Source organism: Pelobates fuscus, chromosome 6 (genome assembly GCF_036172605.1).
Source record: "Pelobates fuscus isolate aPelFus1 chromosome 6, aPelFus1.pri, whole genome shotgun sequence".
Classification (NCBI taxonomy): domain Eukaryota; kingdom Metazoa; phylum Chordata; class Amphibia; order Anura; family Pelobatidae; genus Pelobates; species Pelobates fuscus.
Window position 1 is genome coordinate 11,843,479 of NC_086322.1, and position 15,677 is coordinate 11,859,155.

General features: G+C 43.2%; 2 protein-coding genes across 2 annotated transcripts in view; both read right to left on the reverse strand.

Annotated features, from left to right (window-relative positions):
- The window catches only part of LOC134615275 (uncharacterized), a 43,002-nt gene extending 42,412 nt beyond the window's left edge, over positions 1–590 (reverse strand). The window contains exon 1 of the mRNA XM_063459764.1: positions 571–590. The gene's annotated coding sequence lies outside the window, so the exon portion shown is untranslated. The remainder of the gene's footprint in view (positions 1–570) is intronic.
- Positions 591–3,119: 2,529 nt separating this feature from the next.
- LOC134565986 (probable N-acetyltransferase camello) lies at positions 3,120–3,779 on the reverse strand. The gene has a single exon (XM_063425699.1). The coding sequence runs from the start codon at positions 3,777–3,779 to the stop codon at positions 3,120–3,122; it is 660 nt and encodes a 219-aa protein (XP_063281769.1).
- Positions 3,780–15,677: the final 11,898 nt, after the last annotated feature.

A 15,677-nucleotide genomic window follows, 5' to 3' on the forward strand; every position in this document is an offset into this window, starting at 1 on the left:
GGCTGGCAATCCGACAACCCTCACTCCCTGCTGTACTTACATCATGGGGAATTTCCAACCGAAAAGGGAGGAAGTGGGGTAGGGAGGGGGTTTGTTCGAAATGCAGATATTTGTTAGTAGAAGAATAGGTCAATATTGAATTACAGTAATAACCCAGTCACTACGGTTATAACAGAACACATTAAGTATATAGAAATTATGGGGAATCGCGTCCTGTTTAAACAATGTAAGCAACTGGCACATTCCATTCTAAAACGGTGTAAAGAAAACTTAGATAAATCTCCACCACCGAGTTTAAAGGAACACTCCACACCCCGAAATCATGTCAGCTTGCAGAAATGCTTTAACCCCTTAAGTACCAAACTTCTGGAATAAAAGGGAATCATGACATGTCACACATGTCATGTGTCCTTAAGGGGTTAAGGGCAACGGCTATCCTAGTTTAACCCCAGTTTACAAAAGGGACGAATCAGCACTTTTACAAATGTACTAGGGAACACCTTCTGGCTGTCAATCAAACAGGTTAGAGGTCAGAGATAACGGAACGTGTCTGCCTCCTCCCACACAGACCTCAGACCAGCGCATCCGGCTCCTTCAGATCTCTGACCAGACGTGCGTGCGTGCACGTAGGCACCAATTCGACTATTCTCCTGTGAAGTGACTTTAAGTCTATTGGCGGCAAAAAAGGGGAGGTGATTGCTAAGGCTGAAATTCATCTGAAGTTTTTGCAAGCTCTTTAAGTGCATTCATTAGGGGCATGTCTGCTAAACAGTGATTTTAAAAAGATCTGTTGCTTATTTGGGTTTTGTAGTGTGTGCCGTTTAACACACTATTGCACACGGTAAAATACATTTATGTAAATATTTTGTATTGTGTAAAAGATGTTGATATCTCTAGATCTAAATGTATAAAAATCATTTAAATACAGCCAGGTGACATACCTCCCAAGTGTCTCTATTTAGGAGGGGCAGTGCCTATTTTGGACCCAAATTCCTATTTTCTAGGAACTCCATATTGTTGGTGTGTCTCTGTGTGTTACAGAGCTCCACAGCAATAATACTCCCAGTAATGTGTCTGAGTGTATAACAGAGCTCCACAGCAATAATACTCCCAGTAATGTGTCTGAGTGTATAACAGAGCTCCACAGCAATAATACTCCCAGTAATGTGTCTGTTTGTATAACAGAGCTCCACAGCAATAATACTCCCAGTAATGTGTCTGTTTGTATAACAGAGCTCCCAGTATTAATACTCCCACTAATGTGTCTCAGTGTATAAAAGAGCTCCACAGCAATAATACTCCCAGTAATGTGTCTGAGTGTATAACAGAGCTCCACAGCAATAATACTCCCAGTAATGTGTCTGTTTGTATAACACAGCTCCACAGCAATAATACTCCCAGTAATGTGTCTGTTTGTATAACAGAGCTCCACAGCAATAATACTCCCAGTAATGTGTGTGAGTGTATAACAGAGCTCCACAGCAATAATACTCCCAGTAATTTGTCTGAGTGTATAACAGAGCTCCACAGTAATAATACTCCCATTAATGTGTCTGAGTGTATAACAGAGCTCCACAGCAATAATATTCCCAGTAATGTGTCTGAGTGTATAACAGAGCTCCACAGCAATAATACTCCCAGTAATGTATCTGAGTGTATAACAGAGACCAACATCAATAATACTCCCAGTAATGTGTCTGAGTGTATAACAGAGCCCCACAGCAATGATACTCCCAGTAATGTGTCTGAGTGTATAACAGAGCTCCACAGCAATAATACTCCCAGTAATGTGTCCGAGTGTATAACAGAGCTCCACAACAATAATACTCCCAGTAATGTGTCTGAGTGTATTACAGAGCTCCACAGCAATAATACTCCCAGTAATGTGTCTGAGTGTATTACAGAGCTCCACAGCAATAATACTCCCAGTAATGTGTCTGAGTGTATAACAGAGCTCCACAGTAATAATACTCCCATTAATGTGTCTGAGTGTATAACAGAGCTCCACAGCAATAATACTCCCAGTAATGTGTCTGAGTGTATAACAGAGCTCCACAGCAATAATACTCCCAGTAATGTGTCTGAGTGTATAACAGAGCTCCACAGCAATAATACTCCCAGTAATGTGTCCGAGTGTATAACAGAGCTCCACAACAATAATACTCCCAGTAATGTGTCTGAGTGTATTACAGAGCTCCACAGCAATAATACTCCCAGTAATGTGTCTGAGTGTATTGCAGAGCTCCACAGCAATAATACTCCCAGTAATGTGTCTGAGTTTGTAACAGAGCTCCACAGCAATAACACCCCCATTAATGTGTCTGAGTGTATAACAGAGCTCCACAGCAATAATACTCCCAGTAATGTGTCCGAGTGTATAACAGAGCTCCACAACAATAATACTCCCAGTAATGTGTCTGAGTGTATTACAGAGCTCCACAGCAATAATACTCCCAGTAATGTGTCTGAGTGTATTGCAGAGCTCCACAGCAATAATACTCCCAGTAATGTGTCTGAGTTTGTAACAGAGCTCCACAGCAATAACACCCCCAGTAATGTGTCTGAGTGTATAACAGAGCTCCACAACAATAATACTCCCAGTAATGTGTCTGAGTGTAAAACAGAGCTCCACAGCAATAATACTCCCAGTAATGTGTCTGAGTGTATAACAGAGCCCCACAGCAGTAATGCTCCCAGTAATGTGTGTTTAACCCTTTGAGGACTGAGGCAATTGTACAAGTTCTGACCAAAACAAAATCTGGAATTTGGCTATATGTCTGTTCAGTTTTAATTCACCTCTTTCATATTAAGTGCACCCACACTTATTATATATCATTTTGGACAGGAGTAACAGAGCTTTCATTTCACATCAAATATTTATATATGAAACATAATTTGTTATGAATAAAATCTAAAAAAAAAGTCCTGTAAAATTCTACAGTGGAATCACAGTCACCTGACTTGAACCTCGTAGAAAATCAGTAATGGGAGACTGGAGAAGTCATTGTAAGTTGCATTTTAGTTGAATTTGGGGAAACCACTCGAAACACTCTTTGAGCTATTTCAATCGCTTTTGTTTGATTTGTTTTGATTTGCAAACCGCTTCCATTGTTTATTGCTCACTGTTTTATATTGTATGAAAAATACAAAACATAAAGATTTGCAAATCTTCCAGGAAGTGTTTGACTCAACCTGACTTCTGTCTTTTCAAAGCCCAAGTGCTCATACAATTTATGAGCTGGTCTCTGTATTATGGATGTATCCAGATTGACACATTTGGCTCCATGCTTTCGAGCAAAGTCGAGGACAATTTTACAAAGAGATTTAGCAATACCCTGTCCACGTTGGTCTTTTGCAACAGACAAGCGTCTCAGCACCATGATGTCCCCCGTGTCTCCTGTTGGTTGGACGCCAACCATTCCTATAACCCTGCCATTGGACTCAGCCACCCAGAAGCAAGACTTTTTGTTTTCCATATAGGACTTCTCAATGTCCAACAGATCGTCTTTGTGACATTTTTCCACATAAGAATTAAAATTAGTGTTCACTAACAGCCAACCAGCAGCCAACACTGCAGTTACACCCATTAGAGACAGGAGGTAGGATTTGGAGATTGTAAATACTGTAATAAACGCTATCACAAGAACAGTCTGGGCCTGGGGAAGCTTCAGGATGTGAACACATATAGAAGGAATATGGCTTTTCATCCCTTCTTCAAAAAGAAGTCGAACAGCATCATAGTCTGTGTTCTTGTATCTTCGGAACGAAACGTTGGCCATGGGAAACCGGTTTGCAGAGCTGGAAAACAAGGACAATAATATAACAAAGAAAAGCCAGTAAAGGATAATGTACAGGCCCAGCTTGTGGCACTAGAAACGAAAATAGCGTCCAGGTTGAACCAGTTATCCTTAGCACCAGTTCGAGACTCCAGGGGTCTCTCAGGGCTTAACCCCAATACGAACTAAAGAGAAAAACACAGAAATATAAACACAGTGATTCTCAAAATAAAGAATGAAAATCACTGTATAGTGTAGAATATTGCATATTCTATGTTTCTATTGATTATATATATGGATGTGTGGATTGACATAAGTAACAGATGGTATCAATAAGTCACAAGGCTTTCTTTGTCCGAGAGCTCTGGAATGTGGATTTCGGGGTCTTGTCCTTATATGGCAAGAGTCATGCTCTGACGTCAGTATGAGCACATTTATAGTAACTGAAGATACACGAGGTTTCTTCTCTCTGACTCTCTCTGGATGTAAAGATGTAAGGGTGTAAAGAAGTCCAGCAATTACCATCTGCTGTTGAATGTCCATTATCCTGTAACATCATTTGTTGTTTTATTATTTATCAGTAACTAAGAATAAACCTGAAGAAACCGTAAGTCAGATTGCGTAATAGTACTTTTCAATAATATAGACATATATTATTGTGGCGAGCATTTGGCCCAAGACTATATACACAAAAGACGTATATATATCAATCAACTAAAGACAAGAAGTAATTAAGAAGATTTAACTGTGACGATTCCAAACCAGTTTTTACATATAGCCTGGAAATAAGAGTAGTCATCGCATTAATGTCTATGACGTGGTATTTTTTCTTTGGGTTATGGGCACTGGGTACGGCACCTTTATTATTCTTTAAGCACTTTTTGATTAGCATGTTGCTTTCATTTTCTTTATTCTTGCTTCTATGTCTATCTAGCTAGTTTTGAAGGGAGAGAGGCTGTTTAATCGGAACATTGCCAGTTTCTTTGCTGGCATTAGCCTCCCTATCCTTCCTCTCTGCTAACAGACTTTGATAGCATTTTGATTACCTGGCTATCATGATACAAGTATATACATTATTACAATATATCTAGGTGTATCCTGTGACACCTATCTATTATATTTTCTTAGGTACTCGGACAAATCACTTTGTTTCTGTTTATGTAGCCCTAGCCACACCTCCCCTGGCTATGATTGACAGAGCCTGCATGAAAAAAAAAACTGGTTTCACTTTCAAACAGATGTAATTTACCTTAACAGAGAAAATAATTTCTCTGTTAATTGAACTTTAAAGGACCACTCTAGGCACCCAGACCACTTCAGCTTAATGAAGTGGTCTGGGTTCCAGGTCCCTCTAGGTTTAACCCTTTTTACTGTAAACATAGCATTTTCAAAGAAACTGCTATGTTCACCTATGGGTTAATCCAGCCTCTAGTGGCTGTCTCATTGACAGCCGCTAGAGGCGCTTCCGCACTTCTCACTGTGATTTTCACAGTGAGAAGACGCCAGCGTCCATAGGAAAGTATTGAGAAATGCTTTTCTATGGACTGACTGACTGCACGCGCGGCTCTTGCCGTGCATGCGCATTCAACCGATGATGTCGGAAGCAGGAAGGGGACCATGAGGGTGGGGGGACCTATTAACACTATAATTCCAGGAAAACAAGTTTGTTTTTTCTGGCACTATAGTGGTACTTTAATCACATACAGGAGGCTCTTGCAGGGGCTAGCAAGCTATTAACATAACAGGGGATAAGAAAATCTTAATTAAACAGAATTTGCAATTAGGGAAGGATAAATTGTAGATCACTCTTTACAGGAAGTGTTTATGGAAGGCTGTGCAAGTCACATGCAGGGAGGTGAAACTAGGGTTCATAAACCAATGGATTTAACTCCTAAATGGCAGAGAATTGAGCAGCGAGGGGCACTGAAACTGCTTCATTAAGCTAAAGTTGTTTTGGTGACTATAGTGTTCCTTTAACAGAAAGAAACATTACTCTGTTCCTAGCTTCTATTAGTCCTACATGATATGTTTTGTCTGGTTATTATTAATATTATATGTTTTATTTTATAGCAGCTTACATATAGGCCAGTAGAGTTCTCATATACATAGAGTCAGATTTAATAAAGCAACATTTCATACATAGATATAGTATTTTTGAGCTGCAATTTATGTAGACATCGGAGCGTACCTGACTAGGTTGTTATTATCTGTTTTGGTTATACATTACTCTATTTGAAGATCTCACTATATTTTATACTAATCTATTTAGCTACAGGACTATACCACTTCATAGACATTATTACGATGACCACTCTTATTTCCAGGCTATACGGTGATTTTCATTCTTATTTTTGAGAATCGCTGTCTTTATATTTATCTGCTTTTCTGTTTAATAATATAACAATATGATGTTTTTTCACCAGAAGTCTCATTGGAAAAACATGCTTTAGAGAACTACACAATGTTGCTTTACTTGAACCCTAATATGGTAAATAAGCATGGCAGGTTCTGGTGCATTCTGTTATCATCGGGGTCTTGTTATGCTAAACTCATGGTGTGCATGAGAGATTAAATCAGAATGTTTGGGTCCTACTTACCTTTAGTAAATCTTAGTTTATAAAGAACATGAGTCATTTTATTTTATACTCTATAGCCAAGTGACACATTTTATGTTTTATAAATATGGAGTACGGTTTCTAAGATCCAAGTAACATTTTGTTGCCGATTTTCTATCAGTCCAGAAGGAAGTTTGCGGACAATATATTACTTTATGCACACGCTCTGAATAGTAACTTTAGTGAATCTACAATTGTGTGTGTGTGGTCATTTGCACACAGAAATTATCTATCATAATGTTTCTCACAGTATTTATGATGATTTATTCATTGTTAGTGAGATTTTATCCAGAGTATTGCCCACTGCGTGGGTGTCAGTGGTATCAGGGTATCAGTTCTCTCTATTAATATTAATACAATCTATCTATTGGACCTTAATAATACAAAGTAGGGTCCAAATGAGTGGCCTTATTCCACGTATCTTGGTGTGGTGAAGGGAAAGATATTGGGCCCATTTACTGCCCACCACACACTTTAGCCCAGGTGATACCCAGTCTCCTTTATTTATAATTATTGATAATAACAATGACTTCCATTGGACAACACCTGCATCCAATATGACTGACTGACAGATACAGCAGTCAGGCCTGGACTGCCCAAGGAAACCGCCTATGGCTGTCATACAACTAAACACGTATCTATTGACAGCATTCAACCTTAATAATCACTGCTTAAGCTAAACGATAATACAAACAGATTTTAAATGAGCCGATTTTACTCTCAGCATAGAGTGCAAAATGTTTCAACAAGGATTGCCCAATAACTTCCAGGAATTCTGTGTCTGTTCTGGGTTTTTCCCACTTCCTGTCTATGCTGTGTATTTATATATAGATACTGCCAAAATAGTCACGGTCACAGTTCAGCTGGTTTTGCTTAAACTTTGCAATTTGTTTTTTAAGTCACTGCAATTCAGAGTTTAATAAATTGCCTAAAACTGCCTAATACGCTACCCTCACCGGCTGCTGGAACACTGAGATGATACCAACCACCACAATCCTCATCCATCCACACACACACACATACTGCCTAATACGCCGCCCTCCCCGGCTGCTGGAACACTGAGAGGATACCAACCACCGCAATCCTCATCCATCCACACACACACACATACTGCCTAATACGCCTCCCTCATTTTTATTGTTTATCATTTGTATTCTATTTTTACCTAGCTCTATTACGTATATTTCCCTTTTAATGTATAGCTCCTGGATACCCACACTTTATTGAGTATTGCTTTTACATACGGCCTAATACCTACACCCAGGGCCAGACTGGCCCACCGGGATACAGGGAAATTTCCCAGTGGGCCGGTCCGGTGGCACACTGAGGGGGCCGGCCGCGTTCCATGCTGGTGCCGCCGGGCCGGGTGGCCGCCTAGCCAGTCCGTTTGCACACTCACTAATGCTAACACCAGTGAGCTGTCAGCATAGGAGGACTGAAGGTCTCCCCTGCCGGCTAATGCAGGGCTGGCGCTGTCCAAGCAATGTGCCTTCAAGGACTGGAGGAAGAGATGACTCCGGAGCTCAGCCTGCAGCTCCTCCGGGTCCTTCTCTCTCATTAGCACGGAGCGTTGCTGCAGTTACCAAGGCAACGCTCCGGATCTCACGAGAGTGAGCTCTAGCCCTGGATATACGGGCTAGAGTTCACTCTCACCACTGGGACCACCAGGGATTCCCCACCGGACCACCAGGGGTCGAGAAATGTCCCCCCTCCTTCCTCAGTAAAGGTAAGAAGGGAGGGGGGACATAATAAATATTTATTTTATTAAATAGAAAAAATACCGTATTAAAAAACCTCCCTACCCTCGTGCCCCCACATGCACACACTGCCCCACACACATACACTGCCCTCCACACACACACAGTGCCCCCCACACACTGCCCCCCATACACACATTGCCACCCACAAACACTGCCCCCATACACACACTGCCCCACACACATACACTGCCCCATACACACACTTCTCCCCCATACACACACAGTGCCCCACACAAACTGCCCCCATACACACATTGTTCCCCCCACACACACACACTGCACCCGCATACACACATTGCCCCACACACATACACTGCCCTCCAAACACACAGAGTGCCCCCCATACACTGCCCCCCATACACACATTGCCACCCACAAACACTGCCCCATACACACACTGCCCCACACACACACTGCCCCACACACATACACTGCCCCATACACACACTTCCCCCCCATACACACATTGCCCCACACACATTGCCCCACACACACATTAAGTACCCCACACACAGCGCCCCCATACACACACTGTCCCCACAAATATACACTGCAAGCCTCGCACACACACTGCTCCCCATCACACACACACTTCACCCCTGACATACACTGCCGTCCTCACACACACACACTGCTCACACTCTGTCCCCCTCACACACACACACTCACACACTGCAATGCTCACACACTACACCACACACACCACTGCTCCTATCACCTACTACAGCCCCATATCCCAGCAGACCCCAGGTAAGTTGTCAAACTGTTCTTAAACGGTTTGACTACTTACTTTGGGAGGGGGTCCTTGTACCGGTTCACCTGGCACCCCGACTGGGTACCTCCATTGATGGATGCTTCTAGTGCTTCCCGAGGGCTCCAAGCACACCACTTGACACCATGGCCCGGCGGCACCAGCGTGGAACACGGCCGGCCCCCTCTGACTTCTTTTGGTAAATGGGAGGGAGAAGAAAGAGACAGAAAGGGAATAGAGAGACACAAAGAGAGGGGGGGAGAAAGAGACAGAGAGAGAGAATAGAGAGACACAGGGGAAGAGGTAAGAAAGAGATAGTGGGCGAATAGAGAGAGACACAGGGGGAAGGGACGGAAAGAGACAGAAGGGGGAGAGAGTGACACAGGGAAAGGAGGGAGAAAGAGACAGAGGGGGAGAGTAAGACACAACGGGATAAAGAGGGGGAATAGAGAGATGGTGGAGGGGGAGAAAGAGACAGAGGGGAAGAGAGAGACACAGAGGGAGAGACACACAGGGGGAGGAAGAGAAAGAAACGGGGGAGAGAAACACACAGGGGAGGGGGGGAAGATAGAGACTGGTAAGGAGAGGAGAGACATGGACACAGAGGAGCAGTGAGGCTATATATATATATATATATATATATATATATATATAATATATATATGACATGTATATTAATGTGTGTATTAGTTATATATATATATATGCCTATTATATTTACACATATATTAATGTAATGTAATGAGCAGATATTGGCCCAGTCTTGTTGCTAGGTGCATACTCCAGCACAATAACATATTTAAAGTGAAGAGCGCACCCACAGGACTTCAAAATAAACAAGATAACTTTACACATCCATATACACATACTGCTTAATACCTACATCCATGCACACACCCTGCCTAATACCTACATCCATACACACACTAATACACACATACTGCCTACTACCTACATCCATTAACAGATACTGCCTAATACCTACATCCATACACACATACAGCCTACTACCTACATCCATTAACACATACTGCCTAACAGGGCCGGTGCTAGGATTTTTAGTTACACAGGCGAAGATGCATTTTGGCGCCCCCAACCCTCATTAAAAAAAAAAAAAAAAAGCATCTTCACCTGTGTGTCTTTCCTCCCAAGCCACAGGCACACAGGCATCATTTTTTAGTCACACAGTCAAAGTCATACAGGTACACTGTCATACAAAGACAGCAATAATCATACAGAGACATACAGACACATACAGTCAGAGACATACAAGCAGAGACATACATGCATACATGCATGCCGTCATACAGACACATACATACAGACAGGCATACAGAAACATACATACAAAGACATACAGACATACAGGCATAAAGAAACATACATACAGAGACATACAGGCATACAAAGACATAACGTCATACAGACACATTCATATAGACAGGCATACAGACACATACATACATACAGAGGCATACCGTCATACAGACACATACATACATACAGAAACATGCATACAAAGACATACAGGCATACAGAGACACACAGACACACACATATGTACATACAGAGACATAAAGGCATACAGTTACATACATGCATACAGAGACATATATACAGACATTCAGAGACAAACATACATCCAGTTACATACATGCATACAGAGACATACAGAAACATACGTACAAGACATACAGGCATACAGACACATACATACATACAGAGGCATACCATCATACAGATACATACATACATACAGACAGGCATACAGAAAAATACATACTCATACACACACGCACACAAACTCACAGACACATACTCGAACACACACACTGACATACTCACACACACCGACAGACACACTCACTCACACACAAACTCATAGACACACTTACACACACACTGACAGACACACATACTGACAGACACACACTCACTCACACACACACACACTGACAGACACACACAAACTCACAGACACACATACACACTGACATACACACTCACACACACCGACAGACACACTCACTCACACACAAACTCATAGACACACTTACACACACACTGACAGACACACACACACTGACAGACACACACACACTGACATACACACTCACACACAAACTCATAGACACACTTACACACACACTGACAGACACTCACACTCACATGCACACACACAGTAATTATTAAAGTAATTACTAATAAATTACATTTAAATGTCCCACCCAGCCTCCCTACCTGGAGTGCTGGCGTGGGTCTCTCATTGGTGGTCCAGTGAGGCTGCTGGGAGGCGTGCGGCTGAAGTTGATTAGGAGGCGGCGAGGGAGCTCTCTGATCTCTCTGACCGGCTCCCTCGCAGGCTGTTTTCTGATGCCACGGGAGCCGGAATATGACGTCATATTCCGGCTCCCGCGGCATCAGCAAAAGGCGCGCGAGGGAGCCGGTCAGAGAGATCAGAGAGCTCCCTCGCCGCCTCCTAATCAACTTCAGCCGCACGCCGCGCAGCAGCTCCGGGGATCCAGGAGGTGACCAGGCAGGAGGGAGCACTTCCCTCCTGCCGGTCACTGGAATTTTGCGCCCCCAGAGCCGGTGCGCCCTAAGGCGGCCGCCTGTGCCGCCTTATGGACGCGCCGGCCCTGCTGCCTAATACCTACATCCATATACACATACTGCCTACTACCTACATCCATACACACACTGCTTAATACCTACATCCATATACACATACTGCCTAATACCTACATCGATTAACACATACTGCCAATACATGCATCCATACACACATACTGCCTAATAACTACATCCATATACACATACTGCCTAATACCTACATCCATACACACATACTGCCTAATACCTACATCCATATACACATACTTCTTAATACCTACATCCATACACACACTGCCTAATACCTACATCCATACACACATACTGCCAATACATGCATCCATACACACATGCTGCATAATAACGACACCCATGTACACATACTGCTTAATACCTACGTCCATACACACACTGCCTAATACCTACATCCATACACACACCCTGCCTAATACATACATCCATACACACACCCTGCCTAATACATACATCCATACACACATACTGCCTAATACCTACATCCATACACACACCCTGCCTAATACATACATCCATACACACACCCTGCCTAATACCTACATCCATACACACACTGCCTAATACCTACATCCATACACACATACTGCCAATACATGCATCCATACACACATGCTGCATAATAACGACATCCATGTACACATACTGCTTAATACCTACGTCCATACACACACTGCCTAATACCTACATCCATACACACACCCTGCCTAATACATACATCCATACACACACCCTGCCTAATACATACATCCATACACACATACTGCCTAATACCTACATCCATACACACACCCTGCCTAATACATACATCCATACACACACCCTGCCTAATACATACATCCATACACACATACTGCCTAATACATACATTGTACATTGAATACATAATTTATCGCTGTGATAAATGACGTATTCAATGCATTAGGTGAATTTAATTTATAAGACTAGCAAAGACAAGCACACTCACTGACAGACACTCACTGACAGACAGACACACACACACACTCACTGTCAGACACATACTCAGTCGCTTACAGACATAAACACTGACAGACACACACTCACTGACAGACACACACACAGACATACACTCACTCACTGACAGACAGACATGCACACACTCACTGACACACATATGCACTCACTGACAGTCAAACACACACTCACTGACACAACACAGGCTCACACAATTTTATTTATTTTTTAGGCAATTTCAGCCTCCCTACCTCCCTGGGGTCCAGTGTGGGGCAGATTCTCACTCCTCCAGCACGCTGTTTAGTTTTCCGGGGCCAGAATGACGTCATATTCCGGCTGCCGGCATCAAAGGGAGGAGTGAGAAGCTGCAAGAACAGCCTCCGTTGCCGCCCACAATACAGCCACCCCCTGAGCCCCTGTCACAGAGCTCCTCTGGGCGCTCCTTTTGGGCGCCTTGAGCATTGGCCCGGGCGCTGGGGGCAGCTCAAGAGCTGCTCGCCAATCGCGGTGGACCAAGACAGGGGCAGTCCACCAAGGAACATCACTGTGGGCGCCCCCAGCTGGCCGGTACCCTATGGGAATGCCCAGTTCGCCTAATGGTGGCGCCGGCTCTGTATATATTTTTATACTGTATGTTGTAAGAACCACTTTACTGAAATAAAAAAATCGATGTAACTTTATCATTGATCATGAATATTTCCCTGTAAAATATCTGTATTTTATCTAAAAATGATCCAGACACAATTAATATCTCGCTGGCACGTCTACTGACTGCTCCTTGCACCATTCCCCGCGATAGTTACTATTTTAACATGTTAAAAATAATGTTATGTGTTATCTGGGGAGGTGAGGTAGCCCCCTGGCTTTAGTTTGCTTCCTACTCCAATATCGATATAAACGGACTGTCCTACTGGCCAGGCATGGTAGAAGGATCCAGTGTTAGAAGATGATCCAGCTACATCACACAGACATAGTAATGGTAATTACTCTCAACTAAAAGATGTTACTTAACGTATTATCAGTCACATTCACCTTTTACCTTGAATATCTCAGAGATTATATCAAAGTACAATAATCACATCCAGCAGAATGCCATTTTCTAAACCTAGATCCATTTTTATAAACATTCAGCATCTCCTTAAGGATGGAGCAATTTTACAAGTTCTAATCAAAACATATATGAGCTAAATGTCTGTTCCACCATAATTTACCTGTTTCATACTAAGTACACCCACACGTTTCAGGAGAAACAGGACTTTCATTCCATAGCAAATATTCATACATGAAACAAAATTTAATATAAATAAAATAAAAAGCAATTTGAGAAATTAAGAAATGTGGTTATTTTCGAAGTTCTGCATGGCATATTAACTGTGAATGCCATAATACTGTTAGCTTTTACTGAAATATAATACACATATCTGTATTCATTGATGTCTCACAATTACATCAGTACCCCGCATGTACAGGTTTTATGGGGTTTTGAAAAGGTACAGGTCAAATTTAGGGCTTTCCCATTTACAGTTTCTACACATTTTTTTGCCATATTGATTTGGGGCCTATGTTGCCTTTGAGAGCATATGGTAGACCAGGAATGAGAATTACCCCCATCATGGCACACCATTTGCAAAACTATACAACTCAGGGTATTCAATGGGGCATGTCTATTTTGTTTTGAGTAGCTACTTAGTCACTGATGATATCATCGTTGTGATACATTTTACGGTTTTGAAACACTAATATTTATGTTCAGCGAACACATAAAGGTGTTATGGTGTTTTGGAAAGATACAGGGTTAACTATAAGGCTTACAATTTAAATCATCTGGACTTTATGCCTGGGTTGTCAGGAAGGTCCCTCAAATTGCAAAGCATACATACTATATGTGTATATATATCTTATATATATTTTGGATTTTAAGCAGGGGTGTATTTGCCGCGAGGCAAACAAGGCATTTGCCTTGGGCGGCATTTTTCAGGGGGCGGCAAAAAAAGCCGCCCCCAAATGCCTTGTTAGCCTTGCGGCTAACAAGGCATGCTGGGCGGCCGGCGGGCTGCTGGGAAGTGCGGGTAGGTGGGCGGCCGGCGAGGGAGCACTTCCTCTGAGCGGTCTGCTCAGCTCCCTCGCGCGCCGCAGAGTGAGGCTGGGAGCCGGAATATGACGTCATATTCCGGCTCCGCCTCCCAGCCTCACTCTGCGGCGCGCGAGGGAGCTGAGCAGACCGCTCAGAGGAAGTGCTCCCTCGCCGGCCGCCCACCTACCCGCACTTCCCAGCAGCCACTGGACCACCAGGGAGACAGATATCCCCCCCCCCCCCCAGCTTTCCCAAAGGTAAGGAGGCTGGGGGGGTTAAATTAAAAAAAAAAAAAAATGTATTAAATATGTGAGTGATTGAGTGTGTTTGTATGTCTGTGTATGTCTGTTAGTGTGTGTGTGTATGTCTGTTAGTGTGTGTGTGTGTGTGTATGTCTGTAAGTGTATGTCTGTAAGTGTGTGTATGTCTGTTAGTGGGTCTGTGTGTGTGTCTGTTAGTTTGTGTGTGTGTTTGTGTGTGTGTATGTCTGTTAGTGTGTGTATGTCTGTTAGTGTGTGTATGTCTGTTAGTGTGTCTGTGTGTCTGTATGTGTGTGTGTGTGTGTGTGTGTATGTCTGTATGTGTGTGTGTGTATGTCTGTATGTGTGTGGGTCTGTGTGTGTGTGTTAGTGTGTGTGTATGTCAGTGTGTGTGTCTGTAAGTGTGTGTCTGTTAGACTGTGTGTGTGTCTGTTAGACTGTGTGTGTGTCTGCTAGTGAGTGTGTTTCTGTTACCTAGTGTATGCGTATTTGTCAGTGAATGTGTGTGTGTGTGTATTTAGAAGGCGGGACGGGGGAAGGGTTCGGTGGGGGTGGCGCGGGTGGGGGGGGGAGGGTTGGGTGAGGGTGGCGTGGGTGGGCGCCTGAGTTTTGTCCTGCCTAGGGCAGCACAAAACCAGGATACACCACTGGTTTTAAGAAAACATTTATTTTCCTATTTACAGCAGAAGGGGGACTCCTGCGGGAACCTTATTTGCTGGGGAGAGGGGGGAGGGAGCTGCCTCCTCCCCCAGAAGCGGATCGCGGTGGAGGTGCATTGTCTGGAACTATTGGAGCTCAAAGCCCTTACCGCATTCCATGA

Excerpts from the sequence above, each read along its gene's own strand:
- LOC134565986 (XM_063425699.1), bottom strand. The coding sequence starts at position 3,779 with ATGGCCAACGTTTCGTTCCGAAGATACAAGAACACAGACTATGATGCT.